A 21,542-nucleotide genomic window follows, 5' to 3' on the forward strand; every position below is an offset into this window, starting at 1 on the left:
TGTGACGCTCTGTGTGTCGGTCTGCTTCACGCTGAATCACACATGCGCAGTATCATCAGCTCCTCGGTTCACGAATCAGACGCGTCTGACAGAAACGGTTCTTGACTCGTGAACGAGTCAATGTTTTGTTCGTTATCTGGCTCGGCTTGGTGTTCATCTTCAGTTCTCTCTTCACAGCAGTTCAGTCAATGTACTGTTTGAGTACATGTATTACTCCGGGATATTGGTTTGTTTGAACTCAGAGGAAGTGTCAGCCACATTAAAAAAGTTAACAGCATAAGTCATTTGTGGATTAATGCATATTAGAGATGCGAACCGTTTTAAAACGATTCAGTTCGATTTGGTGAACTGAATGATTCGTTCGCGAACCAGATATCCAGACTGCTTTGATTTGAACTCTCTCTCACACAGACACGGAAGAGAAGACAATGCTGAATAAAGTCGTTGTTTTTGCTATTTTTGGACCAAAATGTATTTTCGATGCTTCAAAAAAATTCCAACGGACCCTCTGATGTCACATGGACTACTTTGATGATGTTTTTCTTACCTTTCTGGACATGGACAGTATACCGTACACACAGCTTCAATGGAGGGACTGAGAGCTCTCGGACTAAATCTAAAATATCTTAAACTGTGTTCCGAAGATAAAAGGAGGTCTTACATGTTTGGAACAGCATAAGGGTGAGTTATTAATGACATAATTTTCATTTTTGGGCGAACTAACCCTTTAAGGCTACTATTGTCTGATGTGATGCAAAGTTTGTTTTTTTGTTTTGTTTCACTAAATGGAAGCATTTACCTTTTTCAGTTGATTTATCAAATATGCATCCTCTCATTTTGGTATTGCCATTAGCTTTAGCATGTAGCATACTTCAGACTCTACCTTATTTTCAGTGAGATCACACTACTGGCACTACTTAGCAATCTGGAGTATAAAACTAACGTTCAATTCATGAACTAGTCAGAAGTGCCAGCCAACAGTGTGGTTACGCTGGATGTTGTCGAAGAGTGATGTCTTGCCATGGTCAGGGCTACCACACAACAGCCGATTCCTCCAGTTCACTAATCCTACAGTTCATCCAGCACAGGGTCAATTCCAGTTCCACAATTGGTGACAAAGTTCATTATTAGCTATTTGTAAACCTCTTTTGCAGAGGGGGTGGTCTTTCTTTTCAGAACATCACAAAGAGTGACTATATCAGATTCACACACAGTGACATAACTCCATGTCAACAGTTCAAAGCCCAAATCCAAATAGTTTTTTCTGAATTGTCCATAAAATTTCAAATAACAATGAGAAAATGAGGCATAAACGTTCCCATTTCTCGCACTGAAAACCTTTTCCACATGCTAGCTTCAGTGTGTTTGTAAGTCTTAGGGTTCGACCTTCCACATATATATACATAATTTCCACGATAAACAGGTTCTGGACCAAAACAAACAGGACCATGAGGCTGTTAACGAGAGCCAACTTGTAGAGACAGAGAGAGGAGACTTGGCAGGGAATACAAACTGAAAACATTTACACTGGCTGAATTATGAGTTTTCCTTTTGTGTTCGGGACAGCAAGAGGTGCCCAAAGCATCAGTGTCCATTGGATTAATCATCTGTCTAATAAATGGCAATTGCCAGATGCTAGCAGCAATAAAGAAAACAAATAAGTATTAGTTGCATGCACTTGGAGTAAAAGTTTACTCAAAAATAAACATTCTGTCATCATTTACTTAGGCCTGATTTCTGCAATGACGTTCTAAAATGTAAGCTATTCATTGAAAATCTTCACCTTCAAGCGTTGAATTTGAGAACTGGATAAGTCTAGTCTATGAATTAGTCAGCCCGATTTTGAGAACCGGATCAAGTCAGTTGACAAGATACGTTTTGTTCTCTCAAGGACGTGCCAGTGAGAACTAGGTCAGATGTAAAGATTTTCAATGAATCATAAATTACACAAAGCTATTATAGGTTTCAGAAGGATTGGAATACAGTCCACAAGTCATACTTCTTCTTTTATCTTCCACTGAAGAAAGAAAGTCATATGGGTTTGGAACAACATGAGGGTGAGTGAATGATGAAACAATTTCGTTTTGGATGAACTATTTCTTTAAAGTAGCTCAATAATTTATAAAGTTCAAAAAGTTATTTACAGTTATGCTGTTATTTACAGTTATGCTCCATCATTGGCTATGAACAACCACCGCATCTAAAATATGTCTTTGTATGACTGAAGCTAAATCAAAAAAACTAAAAGTTATTTTAGTAAAGTCTTTGTATTTTATAAGTTATAAATCACTGTAGGGTACGTTTAGAAAATAAATAAATGCAGTAAAATACTTTTTTAAACTATTCCATAAAGTGCATATGTAGCTGATGATTTATTTGAAGAAAAACATCAGCATATCTTTCACAGACATAAAGATGCGGTTTTTGAAGGAATAAAAGCAACAGAATATTATTGCAGGGGTTAGACAACCACAGATACCTCACTTAACCAAATTGAGACACAAAAATACAAGAAAAAAAAAAATAAAGGAAGGAAATGGAGGTAGTAGGTTGACTTAAAACAAGGGAATTTGTCTTGTGAAATACACAACAAAATGTCAACCAGCTGAGATACCCCATAAACAGACCAAAGCAGGACCACAGTTTTGGGTTAACTGCTTCAATCAACTCTATAGCCACAGGGTCAGCCTGAAAATGACTTAATGCCTTTCCAAAACAAAAGCGGCATTCTACATATGTTGTTCCCCACCCGTTTGACTTTGGATGTAGCGTGTTCTCAAATGTAACTGCACAATGGGTCTGCAGATCTGAAAATATGCTGAACCCTTCAGTTTAGCAGGGGTTAAATAGAATGGCTTTGTTGTTAAAGAAAATGCATATCAGATGTGTAACTGTATACCTGCTGCTGATGGAGTCAGTGCTAATATAGTGCATGTGAGAGATGCACAACAGGATCCGTTAGGACTCAGAACACAGTTCTTTAATACGCTGCTGATCAAGGCTTATGTAGGTGTTTTTGGAAGTTTTTTTTTTTTTTTTTAGCTCAGCCCTTGTGAAATTTAAGTTTTAAATACCTTCTCCTAACTGAATATGTAGATTTCCATTTGTAGATTGGTTTACCTTTACATTTCTTTAACATCTTAACCTTCCCATCAAAGCAACACTGACTCGAGCAATGGTGTTGGTTGGTTCTTGGCTGGCCAATAGCAAATGGAAACTTCATGAAAACAGTTTATTATTTATTTATATATATTTTTTTTATGAAAGTAGCACAAAAACTTCAGTTTTAAGAGAGAGAGAACCTTTATTGCGTTTCATCATACAATTATCTAAATTTTATTCAGCTAATATGACATTTTAACTAAATATCATTCAATTATTTTGTAAAGTTATTCTGTCCACCAGTGCCCTCAAACATCTGTAAGCAATTTTCCCTGACCTGACATGCTTTAAAAAAAACTAAATGCAGTAAGCGTTTAAAGAAGAAAAATTAATGAAAGAATGAGAGAAAATATGATTTTCCATATGATCTCAAAATCTGAATTTTGTTTCCCAGGTAAACAAATGTTAAAAGTATTTAATAGTAGACTAAGTAATTTAAACATTGATGTAAGGTGTGCTGTGTGTATTAATAGCTGTTTATGAGCTTTCTGTGATAGATTTATTAAAGCCACATTTCTCAGGGTCAAAGGTTAAATATTTTTAGAGGACTCTAACCCAAATTCCTTTTAATCTAAATGTCCTTGCCTGGTCATATTGAAGCCTCATCAAGCACAACCCTGCAAAAAATCTGCACGGAATACAAGATGTTGGCGAGAATGACCAGGTTGAGCATTAAAATATGCAACAATGTTAATACGTTTCATTATCATGTTATCCCCCTAAACTTAGATTGTAAAATTGCAATACAAATGTTAAGCACGATTAAACAATCCACAAGAACTCAAAAACAGTTTACTTTATAAAAAAAAAAATTACATTAAAAAAGACCTAACCCCAAAGGTCAATAAAATAATTTATCATAAAATGTTTCTTCCTTTATATAATTATTTATAAACATTTTACCTTTTCCTATTTTCACATTTCATACTTTTCTTTTGTCTCTTTGAATGTTTTCAGTACATCATATAGCGAGCACAGGAAAAGCTGACGTCATATGGCGCATGTTTGAAGGTATGCTGTTACCTCATTATTTTTAATAAAATAAGGCAACATGTTGTTTATTGCAGTCTGGAATCTCTGTCACTGATCAAGTGGATAAGATCACAGCTTACAGTGTTGGACAGACTTAGCAAGTGTGTTACATTTCCTCTTTTCTGGTGGAGAAAGACCTAACCAAAATCAACCAAGTGTAAACCAAGTGTGCTCACAGCGTTGGGTTTATTTTTGTGGTCAGCTCTGCTCAAGCTTATATATTGGAATAAGGATTCTACCTTGGCTTATGATACTTTACAACATTTACACTACATTATTACACTACATTTATATACAAATTCAAAAAATACATTATTGTGGGTTGATAAATTATAGTTTTATTTCCATATCTTTTAAAGGCATACTACACCCCAAAATAAACATTTTGTCATTAATCACTTTCCCCCATGTCATTCCAAACCCGTAAAAGCTTTGTTTGTCTTCTAAAGACAATTTAGAATATTTTGGGTGAAAACCAGGAGGCTTGTGACTGTCCCATTGACTGCCAAGTAAAATACAGTGTCAAGGTCCAGAAAAGGACTCCATCTGCCATCAGTGGTTCAACCATAGCGTTATGAAGCAACAAGAATACTTTTTGTACAAGAAGAAAGCAGGTTCAGCAAGTGTTTTCCAAAATGGCGCTACAGTGATGTAGGGAAAGATTTTGGTTTTCTTCTCATACAAAAAGTACTCTCGTCACTTCATAACATTACGGTTGAATCACTGATGGCCGATGGACTATTCTGACGATTGTCTTTCATAGTTTTCTGGATCTTGACATTGTGACTTACATGGCAGTCAATGGCACAGTCACAAGCCTCCCAGTTTTCATCCAAAAAAATCTTAAATTGTGTTCCAAAGACGAATGAAGCTTTTAAGGTTTTGGAGCGACATGGGGGTAAGTAATAAAAGACCAAATTTTCATTTTGGGGAGGAGTATCCCTTTAAAACTAAAACTAAAATAAAAAAGGTAACTGATTTATCACTTTTAAAGAAAGTTTTTATTTGTCGTCTGCAAGGTCAGGGCTTGTTGTAATTAATGTTTACAGCACACTGTTTTGCTGTGATCTTTCTCAGATTTGTATCTGTGTGCTGCGCTCATCTGCTCTATCGGTCTGGTCTGTATGCTTGTCTTTGCCATGACTATCACATGTCAGCACCTGCAGCACAGACGAAGACTACGAGGTGATCAGCTTTTAAGATCATTTATCATTTACATAAAACTTTTAAAAATACAGTGTCATCAAAGCAAATGCATTTCAAAATATATAAAAACATATTGTATTCTTATCGCATGATTCTGTTTTTCTTATTACTACACACATATTATTTAAGTTTTTATTTTTGTTCATTTCTATATCTATCTAGCCAGTTATTACCTTGTGAAGTGTCCAGAAAACAGGTAAACCAATGCAAAATGATTGATCACTGCTTTACTGTTATAATTGACTGATTGATTCTTAGACTGAATCTAATAACATCATTGCGTTTTTTATATCTAGCTCGGGAGAAACAGTAACCAGTGTGTGCAGCTCTTCTCCTGCAATGCACAGAAAAGAGAGACGGCACAAACCACAGCTCAGAGACATCACCGAACCACTACCACCACCACAGATACCAGCTAAAGGTACATAACAGACTGAAACCCTTACATTAAAACACCAAATCAAAAATGAATGGGTTATCAAAATGTTGGATAACACTGTACATGAAGGTTCAATTCAGTTAAGCTAGTTAATACATTAGTTATTTTGAACAATGAATGAGCATTTCTTGCATTTAATAATATAGGTTGATGTTAATTTATGAATATATACTATTGTTCATTCATTAATTCATGTTCATTTAAAATGCATTAATGAATTGTTATTCAGAGTGAAATTATATGTAGACCAAAGTTAATGAACACTTTAACTTATTTAATGTTAGCAAATGTTGATTGTTTTTTCTCACTCTCTCTCTCTCCTTTTTTTCTAGCACCTGTACCAAGAAAGCCACGAAGGACCAAACTTTTAAAGGCACAACCTACAAAAAGGGTAGGAATGCTAAATTTTATTGAACTCATTTTACATAAGAGCATTATTTTCTTTCATACTAAAGCATTAAAAAGATTAAGTGATGATGATAGGGTTTCATAATCGTCCTAAATATATATCTTGCTAAATTGCTTTTTATAATCAATTTTGTATGTATAATCCTTTTATTCACAATTGTATAATATTTGCATCAAACAACACACTGTTTTTAGCCTCTCAATTGAATTTTCACAGACTAGAAACATGCAAGAGGGAAATAATGTGGCTTTCTCATTGAGCTTTATGTTCGCCACAGTTATTGCTATACCAACCTCCATTTATGGCTGTTATAATTTTATTTACTATTATTACTTTCCAAAGCGTGATTATTTATTTAACATGCTTGATTCTTATTAGATTAGTTTCCAGGGAAATCATCAATGAAATGCTGAAAAGCAGCACAAAATCAGAAAATGTTTTACGGTCCAGAATTGTATTGTGAAATCAAGTTGTAATCTGGTTGGTCAACGATGAACAAGCATTTTAGACTCTTCTAGCAGGACACAGACTTCCTTAAATAAGTGTGACTGGCAGGGGATTGGAGAACATTTATATATCTATCCTGCTGTTCTGTCCACTTGCTTTTTTGCATTCCATTTTCCTTTGACCATCTGAAATATATGTTTATCAGATGAAGTGACCGTTCCAACATACTTTAGACTCTTAGTTAGAACCGTCTATGAACAATCCTAAAATTACACCTATAATTTCCCCAGAGAATCTGCTCTTTCAGACCTCTGACAACATACTGTAGTTTTCATGTATCTGAAATGCCCTGTTCTCTTCTCGTCTTCAAGCCAAGGGTGGTAGAGGACAGCCTGACATATGCAGAGCTGGAGCTGGTGGAACCGAAGCCTGCGCTAAAAACAGACTTGACTGGATGTGCACAACCTGAGCCGAAAACACAATGCACAGGGACTGTATATGCCCAAATATTCTTTGTGGAGAAGCAAGTGTAAATATTAGTTTCACACCAGAATTATTTATAAGAATAAAATATTTTTTTCCTACGTACTGATGTTCTGTTATTTCACACGTATTAGTATTTCTAGCATAAAATCTTTAATACAAAAGCAGCATTTTCTTTTATATATGCATGGGCACATTTATGTACCTATGAATTTGAGCCATTTTTCTTTAGCCTAAAAATTTTTTTTAGGCTAATTTTTTTTTCATTATGGATTTGACTCCAAACATGTGGAATCTGACGATGCAATTTTGTAAAGAATGTAACAATTAAATTTTTTGCTGTGTTGTATAAAATAAAGATTACTCCTCTAAATGCAGAGGATGATACAGTATGAGCAAACAGAGCACATGGCTATATTATTGTCTCATTTATGCACACTTAAACAGGTCATCATCATTGTGTAGTTTATTGAAGCATATCAAAGAACATTTAACCCTGTGATATAACCAGAATAAGACCTGTAAGATCAATTACCTTGTTTGTTGTTGTTTACTTTCCATAACTAAAAATACAGGTTATTAAAGGGCAAGTTAGATATTTCAATTGAACTTGCCTGTGACTATCTAAAAAAAATAATAATAATAATGCATTTTTATAATTATTTTTATGTGCATAATATTTACATTTTAAGCAACATGCATAATACTTTTCTATTTATGCCTATAAATGCAATTTATATAATACATTCTGTAATATTTTCTAATTCAGAGGCGATCATAATTTGTTTCTTAATTTGTTACTTTTTACAATGTATAAACAGAACATCTGCTGACTGTGGGCGTCAGCCTGCAAGTCTTCTGGCACCCAACAGAAGTTTTTATTATGTCTGAAATCTGGATATTTAACTTACCAAAATGCATGGATTCGCTAATGGGGGCCTTTAATCATCACCCCCCGGAGCCATGTGAGGGACATTTTGTTACAGAAGCATGAACTTTATTTCACATCTTCTGAACTGTTGACAACAAACACTGATACAATCCGCATTATGGTGTCTTAGTTCATCTTGTCCTCTCTTATTGACCGTTCTTGAGTTTAGTCTGTCTCTTTCTCACCGTTTCTCTCACACTAAGGCTGGACGATATGGCCAAAAAAATATACAGAATAACAATAAATTTTTTCATATCAATCGATATCGATAATTATAACAATACATTTCAATTCTTTATTTCTTTCAAATTTAAAGGCATATTTTGCTCCTAACTGTAAGCTGTAGAAACCAGACCGTTAATTGTGGTTTTAAACACAGCTAAGAGCCAGTGATTAACCCGTTAATGGATACATTTATTAAAATCATACTAATTGTAATCATGCTTAATAATTAGCTTTACAGTGCATTATAATTGGGTTAGGCTACAAGATGGTTTTGCCTAGGTGCTATCATTTATTTGATTTAATTATTCAGAGGAGCAAAAAATGGTTTGACATTTAATATCATAAACCCACCAAGGTATTAAATTTGAGATGGCTATTGTCTTTTGAGAAGGTCATTTGCTTCTCTTCATGAGATATGTGGTGATTATGTTCCAGTCTATTAAGCGCTTCTACTTAGCACAATTAGCCACATGCACAAAGGTTAAAGAGAGCAACTCTCCCCCTTCATTGTGGTCACAGAGCATATTAATGAGCAGATATAGCGTGAGGATGGCAGAGGGGCCTGAGAGGGAGCTCAGAGGGAGATGCAGTTTCTCCTGCGTCCTTAGCACTGGATCACTCTTAAACATTAGTGTCGAGCGTAAATACAGCTATACTCTTCATCTGTCTACTAGTTTCTTCTAGTAGTGTAATGATGATCTGCGGTCCAGCTTTGTTTTTGCTCTGCAGGATTACTTATATGTGACATGACATTCAGCCAAGTATGGTGACCCAGAATTCATGCTCTGCATTTAACCCATTCAAAGTGCACACACACAGAGCAGTGAACACACACACACTGTGAACACACACCTGGAGCAGTGGGCAGCCATTTATGCTGCGGCGCCCAGGGAGCAGTTGGGGGTTCGATGCCTTGCTCAAGGGCACCTCAGACATGGTATCGAGGGTGGAGAGAGCACTGTGCATGCACTCCCCCCACCCACAATTCCTGCCGGCCCGAGACTCGAACTCACAACCCTTCTACTGCAAGTCCGACTCTCTAACCATTAGGCCACGACTTCCCCATGATATGATACAACAGATCCTCTCAGAGAAAGAGTATCCAAGTATGGTGTTCTGCATTTAACCCATTCAAGTGCACACACACAGCAGTAAGTAGTAAACAAACACACACACACACCCGGAGCAATGGGCAGCCATTTTTTGCTTTAGCACCTTAGGAGCAGTTGCTGTATTGATGCCTTGCTCAAGGGTCTATTGAAGGTGGAAGAGAGCACAGAACATTCACTCCCCCACCTACAATTCGAGATTCGAAACCACAAATTTTCTGAGTTATGACTTTATGCCATGGTCGTGCCTTTTTTTTATATATAGAACTACAGTGGGTGCAGATGTTGCAAGCACAAAACCCAGAGCAAAGTGAGAATGAAAGCCGTTGTTCTGTCGATTTGTCCTACCCTGTCAGATTTTGCTAGAAATCAAGAATCTCACACACACACACAAACACTATAATTGCTGTTATACTCCATATAACTCCATATACAAGCCAGAAACTAAGCCTTTTTTTGCAAAGGCCTATCTAAAGGGTTAATGGTGCCACCTAGTGATCAACTGTAAAAAAAAAAAAAAATTTTTTACCTTTTCCCAAATGGGAAAACCACAAACAATCAAGAATGCATGATTATATGGTGTCATGGCTTTGCAGTCAAAAAATGTCGTTATAATGGAAGTCAATGGGGCAAAAACAGCCACCAACAACAAATGAGGGAGAAAAAATTAAAATCTAATGCCGCACAAAAACTAACAATGCATCAAAGCCAATCTTGTTACTAATCTTTGACATGCCCAAAACTGTGATAAAAGGTAAAAAAAAATATCCAGTCCACAATCACTTTTTTTATTGAAAATATGTAATTTTGTGTGTTTTTTTCCCAAATCAGTAACATCATTTATGAACTTGGTAATTAAAGAGATAAAATCTTGGAATTTTTTTTAAACATTTGAAAAAACCTTCCATTAAAACTGGGTAATACAATTCTACAATGAAAAATGCTGCCAATATCATTATGGTTTATTAACATCTACACCCTTCACAACCCTAAACCTACCCTAACAGTAATGCAAATACAGTAATTATGAATTACTGTATATTCGCGGTTGAAGAAAAGGAAACCAATAAATATTTTTTTCTACCTATTAGATTGTGTTTTATTAAAGTCTACACCTATCCTAAGAGTAAAAATACCATTACAGTAGTGCAGACACATTAAATGTTTTTAAGCATGAGAAATAGGGATGTGCAGTAAACCCTGGTAGGAAAATCTGTCGGGTAACAGTTAGTCGAGTAGTCCGAGTCTGGACAGAAATCCACAAACACAGTGTGTACCACGAACTATTAGGTCATCAGAAGCAGAGCAAATTAATCTACTCTCAGTTCTGTTGCTTAGAACAACACCCTTGACCAAATATGAGGAGACAGCATCAAAGAAAAAATAACAACAAAATTTCCGCACTGAGCTGCAACTTCTGTAAAACATAAAGTCTGTGATTATTAAACTTACTCACGCTTATGTTGTTCCAAACCCATATGCTGTTATTTTCGCATAGATACTTCAAATGAGAAAATCTGAAGAATTTCTACACCACTCTTCTCCTCGCAAGCAGTTGACCTAACGGAGATGTGTAACCTTAACATAATTTTTACACGACAGCCATTTATGTATGCCTACTTAACTTAAAAAAAAAAAGAGTTAAGCAAACATGTAACGTTAGTTGTTTACTCACACTCAAGTCTTTCCAGCGTAACTTATGTGTTTTTATTTTAAACTCCAAAGACTTTTATTTTAAACACTATTTTCTTAACTTTCACAGTGATGACGATTCGATTCGCGCCATCCAGCGGTGTGACATCATATTGTCCATGGCAACGCTTTATCGAAAATGAATCCATTTCTCAATGGATGGTTGTTATTTACGCTCTAGGCATTTTTGTTTATACATTTTATAATGTTACATTTCTTAAAAAAATTTAAAAAATGCACATCTCCACTCGAACGCCCTCTTACAAACGCAACTGCGCTCTCTTGCGGTTCAATTATCGATTGCATTAAAAAAATTTCTATACAAATAAAACTACAAAATTCCATTCAAATGCGGATATTTAAAGACACCGTATAAAATAAACCACTATACATGGTATCATTATTTGGAATAAACTGAAATTAGGAACAAACATTATTTAAACTAACGATTCCTTTAAATATAAACATATAATCTTACTACAGTGAATACAATGGATTATAACATTTCTTTAATTTCCATATTTTGAGGGCAACCCCATTTCATTGCTCTCTATAGCCTACAAAGCCTTATGGAATGGCTGATTTCAGATCGCCATCCCCGGTTTATTTATTTATTTTATGGCCCGACCCCCATCGCTGGCTTATTCATGCTGCTTCATGACAGCTATTAGGAGAAGACAGTCTCCAAAGGTTGGAGGGAAGCAACAATTAGCCCTCTTCCCCAGAGAGGCAAGTGAAGCGTGGCCTGGTGGGAGCTCCCAGGATTTACAGCTCTTTGACTGCTGCTTGCTTGCTTGAGAGACCCAGACTCAGCCCTTTAATACACAGCAAATTAATACACAGTGTACACAATACATCTGGACAGCTGAACAGAGGGAGACCTGATGTTTTTTTTTTTCAGTTGAGTCTATTCAACAAGTCAGCCCTGGAAGCATGAATATGTTGCCGAGTGTCTAAGAAATAAGTATTTCAAACAACAGACACTACAAAATAATAATAATAATAATAATAATAATAATAATAATAATAATAATAATAATAATAATAATAATAATTGTATATATATATATTCTATGGATTTAACTACCGCAGTACCCCTGACAACTACAAAAAACATTAGATCAACTTTTGGATGCTGCCAGAGAACCACATGTACAAATGTTCAATTCTCAGAAAGCTTAGGCTACATTTGCTAGTATTTCTGTGAAATAAACACTCACTCATGATTCATTAAAGAATGTCAGACTCGGGCTGTATGCAAACAAAACATGGCATCTGGCATCTTTAACAGATGATGTTACACGTATTGTGTTGATGCCTATGAAAGGGTTAGAGGTTATATGTTAATAAATACTACTGTTCAAACGTTGGGGTAGGTTTTACTTCTGTGTAGCAAAGTCACATTACATTGATCAAAACTGACAGTAAAGACTTTTACATTGTTACAAAATCCTTGACATCCTGACAAAATGAAATCACAATTTCTACAAAAATATTAAGCAGCAGAACTGTTTTTAACACTGATAAGAGTTAGAAATGTTTCTTGAACACCAACTCAGCTTAAAATAATTTAAAATAGAAAACAGCTACTTTAAGCTGGTGAGCATAAGATATTTCTTTCAAAAACATTTAAAATATTAACAACTGCAGATTTTTAGACACACACACACACACACACACACACACACACACACGAATGCAATAATTTTAACAAATTTAGCTGTTACCAATAATAATTATTTACACAGTCAAAACAGCATATCACTGTTGTTTCCTGTATGCCATAATTTATTGGCATGTATTTCAGAATTCTCCAGATCATGGAATGCATCTAAATGCAGCTTTACAGATCCACACCCTCTGTGATGGGAATCTGGGGCACACTGGCAATGGAAACTCTGACTCTAATTGGCTGAGGAGGTTGATTCAGCCCTTTAACAGTAGCATGTCCCCCACTGAGCTAGCAGAACCGCATATTGAGTGAGCAATTTTATTTGGATTTAATTACAGTTAAATTTAACTAATAAAATCTTTTTGATATACAGTATATACTATATAAAACAAATCTTACAACATAAAACACAACTAGTAAACAGAGCCCTGCTGCTTTATAAAATAAAATAAAACTCCACTGGTGTAGTTTAAAACAAAAATATATAATGGAACGCAAGTGAATGCCTTTTGAAACTCGAGCATACCGATGTTTATGAAATAAACAGTATGTTGGTTTTCTGGGAGTCCAGTGAAAGAAAGAGAGCTACTATACAATAAAACCGATCAACCAACTGGGCCTAATTTATTTTTTTAAATGCCATCATCTTTAATTTCTTAAATAAGCAGTGTTGCATTTCCAACTGTGGCCAGCAAGCCTCACTCAGTCCAAGAAAGAATGCGTCATCCCTGTAATTCACCAGACCCAAAGTAGGTCTCCTGAAGTCAGCAGTCCAGCTGGAAGTGGTGAGAGCAAAGTGCATATATATGTAGGCAGTGCTTAAGCTGGTCTCTCCGCTGGCATGTGGCTGTATTCAGCTGCAGTTACAGCTGACTTTAACACTGACTGATGGATGACCCACTGATCCTAGCTCTCACAGGACCAGCTGTACACCCTGCCCCAGGCATCACCGACCAGCAGTGTGCCATGCGTTCTGAAAGAACAAATTAAAATCTTCAGAAGAAAAGACTAAAGACTGCTAATCATATTGAGCATAAAGGGATAGTTCACCAAAAATGGAAATTCAGTTACTTACTCACCGCACTGTTGTTCTAATGCCACATGGCCTACTTGTTTTTTTCTGGACGACAGGAGTAGTAATAAAAAATAAAAAAAATGTCCTGCTCACACTTCTCTGTATAATGGCATTGGATCATGACCAGCATCCAACTTTTTTTAATAAGACCGTAAGTATCACTTTCATCATGTGTCAAACTTTTTGTGGGTAAGTCAGAATGAACAAATTCATGTACAGAAGACCAACGGACAAGGTCAAGATTTTCAGTAAATAATAAATTACATTTCAGTTTGATGCTGTCACTATCCACTGTTATTTTTTAAATCTTCAAAAAAGGAAGAAGGGTATATGGCATTAAAACAACTCCAGGGTGAGTACATGATGACTTAATTATATTTTTTTAGGTGAACTAACCCTTTAATCCTGTACTGAATCATTTTAAACATTAGAGGATCCATTTGAAACCAGGTTTCGGATCATATTTTGGTCTGAGAGACCTGCCTTTCTTCAATACCTTGATATGCCCAGAGCTGTAATCGCAGGGTTATTTTTGCAGCGTCGACGAGAGATGACCTGATTGCGTTTTAACTCTCGACAGAGCACCAGGTGTCTTTCCCACTTCCATGAGCAGCTGTCTAAGAAAAGCAAAAGCAAGAGTGAGATGTGAGAAAGAGATTATTTATGGTCAGCACGTTGCTAAATTGAGAGAAATACATCTAATATAAAGCCTTCACTGTTTCGAGTTCCCCCAATTTAATTTAAACGCGTTGATACTTACACGCACTGACGCTGTGCTGTAACCAATGTGTACCAAATTGGATTTGGTTATTATTGCTTTCTAAATTGCATGCCTACATCAGCAAAATTGCTCATCAGTGTTTACAGGCTGTATGTTTAATAACTTTGCCCTGTAATTCCTTGCAGCTAGCCCTAATGCGTCGCACAAAACAGTAGATCATTATGAACTTTTCTTCGGATCGCTCAAAAACAAACCTCCGGCTGAGAGTCTGCACCATCACACTTAAGAGCAGATGTAATCCTATTTATACAGCATTTTTGAAGAATGTCTAGTATTTGGTCTGCCTATTTAATTTCAAAGAGTACTCGTATATTAAAAAATAACGATTCTCGTGACGTCACAAAGCACATTGTTTTCCAATATTCCAGCATTGAGTTCCTGTTGTTTCATGCTGGTCTTTAAGGAAGCTTGTGGGTTATAACGCTCCTATGAACAGAGGCGAGAACGAAAGCACATATTCACGCACTATTTCAATTCTGCACTTAAGGTGAAGTGTATTAGTGTTACCTGCTTCCTCAGGAACTGACGACAAAACATCCCCTTGAGGCACCGAGCACTCCTCATGTCCAGGTAATTGTACTCTAGTATATTCAGTCTTCCATATCTGCAAGGTAACCACACGGTTAATGAAAAAAAAATAGGGGGGAAATATTGAATGCGATTCAAGCTATATTCATAAATCAAATCTGCCGGCCATTGATGTCGCAGGTCCAGGCTCCACTTGATGCCCAATTTAAAAAGCATTTTGATTTAATAACTGCTCTTACCTAATCTAAAGTTGAGCACATGTAACTATTAATGCTTCTGTGGGACTTCTCAGCCAAGCCCGTGAACCCCATTTCAATATCCCAGTTACCATATTTTAATATTTTGCAGCTATATTACCTGACTATTAAAGCAGAAAACGCTACAAGGAAGATTTATTGCTTAAACACAAAGGTGTAGTCTTTGAAGAAGACTTCTCATTTAAACTCTGTGATTATAAAGTTCGCTGCGTGAATGCTACGCCTCATCATCTTTCAGTCAGAACCTTCGGAGGAGCACCGAAAAATCCCGTTCTGAAGATGTGCACGTACCCGGACGATGCCGTCAGCGCTGCCGGTGATGATCACGTTGCGGGGGTCCCACTCATTCTTCTGTGTGAAACAGCAGCAGAGAATGTTTCCTTCAGGCCGGCAGGAAGTGTTTAAAGAGGCCAGAAGCTCCCCCTTCATGGTCCACAAGTACAAATGGGTCCCTGCGCATGACACAATCTCACCCTGAGAGAGACAGAATGGTGATTAATGATGCACATAGCAGGCAAAAAGACACCGTTTTTGTTCGGGCTCAGTAATTTATTTATTTTTTAATAATTCATTAAACTGATCAGAAGTGACAGTAAGGACTTTCACGTTGTTATAAAAAAATCATAAAAGTTTTTTTTTTTTTTGGATTCATCAAAGAGACCTCAAAAATGTATGGTGATTTCTGAAAAATGTGTGTTTTCAACTATGATAATAGGAAATGTTTTTTGAGCACCAAAACAGCATATTAGAATGATTTCTGAAGAATCATGTGACACTAAAGACTTAAGATTGCATTCAAAAACATAAAAAATGGTAATATATATCTCTCGTATACACAAGTTTTTTTTTAAGCTTTTTTAAACTTTCTGACATGCTGACATTCAAAGTTGTTTTTCTAGTTAAAAAAAGCAACCCATAAAATGTATGAAGTATGATGATAATAATAAATGGATAAATGACTGTAAATACTTTCAATTTGCTTTAATACAAATTAGGTGAAGGAGGTTTGGAACTATATCTCCATAATTTTCTCTTGTGTTGTGCGCAGCAGGTATGTTTCATGCTGTGTAACGGGGTTTAAGCATTAAAGCAGGTCTGAAGGAAAGGATGTGAAGTGACATTCAGCCAAGTATGGTGACCCATACTCAGAATTTGTGCTCTGCATTTAACCCATCCGAAGATCCGAAATGCACACACACAGAGCAGTGAACACACACACACTGTGAGCACACACCCGGAGCAGTGGGCAGCCATTTATGCTGCGGCGCCCGGGGAGGGCACCTAATTCGTGGTATTGAAGGTGGAGAGAGAACTGTTCATGCACTACTCCCACCCACAATTCCGTCCGGCCCAAGACTAGAACTCACAACCCTTCGATTGGGAGTCCAACCCTCTAACCATTAGGCCATGACTTCCCCAAAAAAAGATGGAGCGCTTCACGGATTCGCGTGTCACCCTTTCGCAGGGGCCATGCTAATCTTCTCTGTATCGATCCAATTTTAGTATATGTGCCGCCGTGGCGAGCAATGTGCCCACCCTTCCTTCACACATCTGGCTGAGGGGAGTTTCAGAAACCACTCTGCTGGTGCAAATGAGCCGGTGGAAATGTGTCATCCAGACGGCAACATGAGCCGAAAGGCCCTAACCAAATTAAATGTGCCGGAGTGAGATGGATGGAGAGAGATTTGGAGGCTGAAAAATCCAGGCTGACCTCAGAGCGTGTATGTTTTTTCTAGAGGGTACTCACGGTCAGGTCATTAATAGCCAGGGCAGACACGGCAGAGGAATGTTCTGGTAACTGTGTGATGTAGCCGAGCTCCTCCAGATCCCACAGGATGCAGGTCTGGTCCAAAGAGCCACTAATAATCATGCTATGTGCTTCTGAAGCTACCAGACACGTCACAGTGTCTGTGTGTCCATACAAGGTCTAGGATGGAAAATAAACATTTATTAATTCATTAAAAAATAGACAAACCCACTGTTTTGAATATCAACATTTCAGAACTGCTTTGTGACACCAAAGCATGAACATGGCTCTCTAGGAATGATAACTCATGTGAATCTGACCTGTCTGAGTCTCATGTGTTTAAGTTTGTCCTTGCTGATGGAGACATCCCACACACAGACTACAGTGCTGGTCCCGGCCGTGATGATGGTGCTGTTGTTGGGGCAGGCGGCACATACAGCATATCCCCAGTCCGACAGGCTCTCACACACTGCAAAGCTCTGAAACACAGGTAATTAAGCGATCAAACTTTAACAGCCAACCAGACGTAACCTCATATAATAATAAACAATTCTTCAGTTACACAATAGGACTACACTACAAGCAGGACCATCATGTAAATTTATTTATAGGAAACTATGAAAGCAAACCTTTTCAGCTGTGTAGCTCCCAAAAGAGCAGGTCTGGTCATAAGAGCCCCAGCTGAAGTATGTGTTCCAATGAGGTGGGATGAGAATTTTGTTTTTTTCCACGACCAATACATCTTTCTCTCTACACACTATTTGACCAACAGGACCCAGCGTGAGCTCTTGGTAGAGAAACAACAGAAAAACAGGTTTATGCAGTGTTACATGCTCGTACTCTTTATATATATATATATATATATATATATATATAGTAAATGTTTTTGTTCAATTTAATGTAGACTTGCTGAATAAAAGGATACATTTCTTTCAGAAAATAATCTAATAATAATGACTGAGAACTTGTAAATGTTAATGTCTATTTAAACATGTTAAACCTGCTATATATTATATATTTAACAAAAAAACATTGTTGAAATGACCATGCATTTTGTCTTTTTACACTGTTATTGCATCAATCTATCAAGAACTTTTGAACCAGGCATTTGAGTCATTTTAACTGATCATGTTTACATTGTGAAAAAATTGTTGAAACAAAAAAAGGAGTATTCTACTTTTAAATGACCTACAATATACGGTGACACAGTCTCCCTGCTCACTGACAGTAGAATAGTAACAAAAATCATAATGAAGCCTAAGATGATCGCAAGTTTCTCTCAAAATGCCCTTTAAATCTTTCCTTGTAGGATTTACAGATCAGAATGATAAAGTAACGCCTGATGTGAGAAAAAGATATTGAGTGAGAGACAATAGAGTGAGAAAGATAGAAAGAGAATCATCTAATTTTCCAGAGAGATCCTTTTGAGACATTCAGATTATTAAATAAGCCTCAGTGGCTGTATCTTCAAGAGTGGCCTAACAAATAGCTGAATGGAGCCGAGCTGAGCTATGACTGAGAAAATGAGCCTGCGAAAAGGCTAGCCAGCATCTTCTTCCTTACAGCTCCTATTGCTCCCTGTAGACATGGCCCCATCTTGTAAAAAATAATTGAGGAATGGAATAAAATAACTATGTGACTATGAATGATTAAATGGGGGGAAGGGGGTCTCTACCTCAGAGCCGTAAATGTTCATTTTAAGCAGTACCTTTAATGGCCTGGGCGGAAAGCTTGAGCTTGTCCAGTTTAAAGAAAAATGGGGTTATCTGACTGGATACTGATGTCTCTTTCCCACCAGAACCTTTGTGAGATGTGCGGCTAGGGTGTGGTTTTGTGAAGAGCTGGAAGCATAAAACTTATTTTAGTATTTATAGAATACAGTATCACAATAAATCATTTCATTAACGGAAAGAACCTTACCAAACATTGGAAATGCGGCATATATATATATCTCAAGCATAAACCAAAGCCATAACACAGAAATTGTAATCGGCATCAGCCAGAATTGTAATATGGATGCATCCCTAGTATAGCTGGTTGTCAAAAGTGCTATAAAATTGCATTCTGTATGTACAGCCCAGAAACATTTACAAAAAAAATTAAATAGAGGCTTAGAGGATCTCCTAATATTCTTTAAACAGTGTGCTCAACTGGTGTACCTGCTTAGGTATTTGGCCAAAGTTGCTGATGTAGCCAAGGACAGTGCTTTTCACGACAGGATCCTTCATGCTCGCTCTGTCGTGTTTGTCAGTGTAGAAATATGGGTGAAAGGTGTTGAGGGCCTCTACTGCGGCCAGACCCTGCTGTTTGTATCCGAAGATCAGATCAATCCAAAGATGCAGGCGTGCACTCACGTAATCACTCTCAAGAGCCTGCAGAGAGCACAAACTCAGTCAGTCAGGAGATTTGGATGGGGACTAATACGCTATCAGTGATGCCATAACTTTTATTTCTGTAGAAGTGCAGCCGGAAAAGCTGTGCTTACAAATGTCAGGTCAAAGAGATTGCACAATAATGTGTTTTAAAAAGATATTATTACATCTTGGCAACTGATTACAGTTCAAACAATCTGATATAAAATTATATTCCAAAAGTCTGTATTTTTTTTTTATCTAAAGTATTTTAGAATTGGCTGAAGTGTCCAAACAAAACAAACATGTATACAAAAGCAAAAACAAAAAAACACTTAAAATAACAAGTATAATCCAAGCAGCTCTAAGTCACAAGCACTAAATTGTGGAAGATCCCTATATTAGCCTTCATTTGCATATGAAGGAAGGTGAGCAGACTGAATAGCTCATTTTATGCCATCTGGAAATGATACAAATATTGCTCTGTAGATTGGGAACTGATAAATCCTGGCCCTTATATGCCTGCAGGCGTAACGTAGTGAGAAAGAAAGCATTCATTCCAATAACCAGCAGGCTTCAGTAATGGAGTTATAGGAGAGTGCAGATATTGTACTTGCGCTGAATTGGGCTTGTTATCTTCTAATTACAAGGGCGTTAAACAGAGTAATGGGGCTTCCTTGATGAACTCAACAAGTGCTTATTATCTCAAGAAAGGCAAAAAATAAAGCAGCTGCAAAAATTATTTAACCATCACCAAGTTTATCTGGATATAAATGGTGCCAAAACACTGAAACTGTTTTAACCCTATGCTTGCTTTCAAAAAACTTTGCTCTGTGCTCTGATTGCACTGACCCTCGTTGTCTTTTACAATATAGTCTAAGAGCAAGTAGAGCAGCATCTAAAGCATAATTGGATATTGTGATGTTGGTGGTCCACAGTAAGGCCTATTTTTAGTTTGATGGACTGCCTTGACCAGAGAAACTGACCTCTCTGTGCACTCTGATGAACTCCTGTGGGTCTCCTTTGGCCCAAGGTGGCAAAACCACATCATCTAATGGTGTTCCATCCTGCATGCAACCTGTATTATCCATACACACATTTACAGATTAATGAAGCAGACTATTTACAAACAAAATATTAAAAACAAGCTTCTATTTTTCTATGCTTCTAAACTCGAGGGGAGGGGGGGGGGCATACAATTACATTCAATTGTTGAGCTAATACTAATAAATTACCAAAGTCAAATTGGTTGGAGTTTACAAGAAAGTCTGGGAGGTAGAAAAATTCTGGAATGAGCTCTCTGACATCACTCATGTTGTCCTTAGATGCAGATTCCCACTCATTCTGAACGCTGTGAAACATCCGCTCTGGAACGTCAAACATTCCGCCCTATGAAAAAAAAAAAAGATTAAACCAAAGTTTGAAACTCAGGGAAGTCTGCGTTTCCTAATGTTATTTGAAAGCAAAGTGGCATAATGAAAAGAACTATAGAAACACAATTTAGAGCAATGAAACAGCAAAGAAGTAAAGAAGAATCACAGAGGATGAAAAAAGTCATGTCATCATATGTATTTGTTTAACACAAGGTTGGGAGCTCCACCGCCAGCAAGACTGCCTGGAACACTAAAACGGCCCCATGTGTGTGTATGAATCAGTCAAGAAACAATTGTCTTGATTTGAGACATTTTCAAGCAATTGATTCAGGCTTTTTATTTTTCAAGGGAGTTTATACATCCTGACGAAAATCTCTGGAGAAGTTATGTAATTTGCAGTAAAAGCAAATGCCCTCATTGAATGAAAGTAATATACTGTTAGTGGCACAAATCTTATTATGAATATTACTGTACGGAGAAAAGCTGCTCAAGTGAAGCAAATATCACTGCAAAGTGTTAGCCTAATGTTTGCATTACGTTACACCAGCTATCAAATATGCATGACATTTTATTTTAATCAATTGGTTCCATGTGTATAAATGAGATATTCTTTAAAAACAAAA

The 21,542-nt window shown here is 36.9% G+C and overlaps 2 protein-coding genes and 1 non-coding gene across 3 annotated transcripts in view; 1 reads left to right on the forward strand and 2 right to left on the reverse strand.

The window, feature by feature from the left end:
- Positions 1 to 4,109: 4,109 nt before the first annotated feature.
- On the forward strand, positions 4,110 to 7,321 carry LOC113113166 (V-set and transmembrane domain-containing protein 4-like). The gene is made up of 6 exons (XM_026279339.1): positions 4,110 to 4,173; positions 5,272 to 5,379; positions 5,563 to 5,596; positions 5,697 to 5,821; positions 6,172 to 6,230; positions 7,067 to 7,321. The coding sequence occupies exons 1-6, from the start codon at positions 4,110 to 4,112 to the stop codon at positions 7,226 to 7,228; spliced, it is 552 nt and encodes a 183-aa protein (XP_026135124.1). The 3' UTR covers positions 7,229 to 7,321.
- Positions 7,322 to 13,420: 6,099 nt separating this feature from the next.
- LOC113112553 (WD repeat- and FYVE domain-containing protein 4-like) overlaps positions 13,421 to 21,542 on the reverse strand; it is a 47,209-nt gene continuing 39,087 nt past the window's right edge. Inside the window, 11 exon segments of the mRNA XM_026278230.1 lie at positions 13,421 to 13,780; positions 14,379 to 14,499; positions 15,171 to 15,267; positions 15,740 to 15,922; positions 17,196 to 17,375; positions 17,516 to 17,674; positions 17,825 to 17,982; positions 18,904 to 19,036; positions 19,355 to 19,567; positions 20,533 to 20,624; positions 20,782 to 20,935. Coding sequence (XP_026134015.1) covers positions 13,714 to 13,780; positions 14,379 to 14,499; positions 15,171 to 15,267; positions 15,740 to 15,922; positions 17,196 to 17,375; positions 17,516 to 17,674; positions 17,825 to 17,982; positions 18,904 to 19,036; positions 19,355 to 19,567; positions 20,533 to 20,624; positions 20,782 to 20,935 — 1,557 coding nt within the window. The 3' untranslated portion in view covers positions 13,421 to 13,713.
- LOC113113291 (U6 spliceosomal RNA) lies at positions 16,869 to 16,975 on the reverse strand. The gene has a single exon (XR_003293567.1). It is a non-coding gene; the product is annotated as a U6 spliceosomal RNA (small nuclear RNA).

The sequence above is a fragment of the Carassius auratus genome, chromosome 13 (assembly GCF_003368295.1).
Source record: "Carassius auratus strain Wakin chromosome 13, ASM336829v1, whole genome shotgun sequence".
In the NCBI taxonomy this organism is placed as follows: Eukaryota; Metazoa; Chordata; class Actinopteri; order Cypriniformes; family Cyprinidae; genus Carassius; species Carassius auratus.

Bases quoted from the DNA above. Each gene is read 5' to 3' on its own strand.
- LOC113113166 (XM_026279339.1), top strand. From the start codon at position 4,110: ATGTTTTCAGTACATCATATAGCGAGCACAGGAAAAGCTGACGTCATA. The intron at 5,380-5,562 runs GTGATCAGCTTT...ATATCTATCTAG, and splicing joins GCACAGACGAAGACTACGAG to CCAGTTATTACCTTGTGAAG. The intron at 5,597-5,696 runs GTAAACCAATGC...TTTTATATCTAG, and splicing joins GTGAAGTGTCCAGAAAACAG to CTCGGGAGAAACAGTAACCA.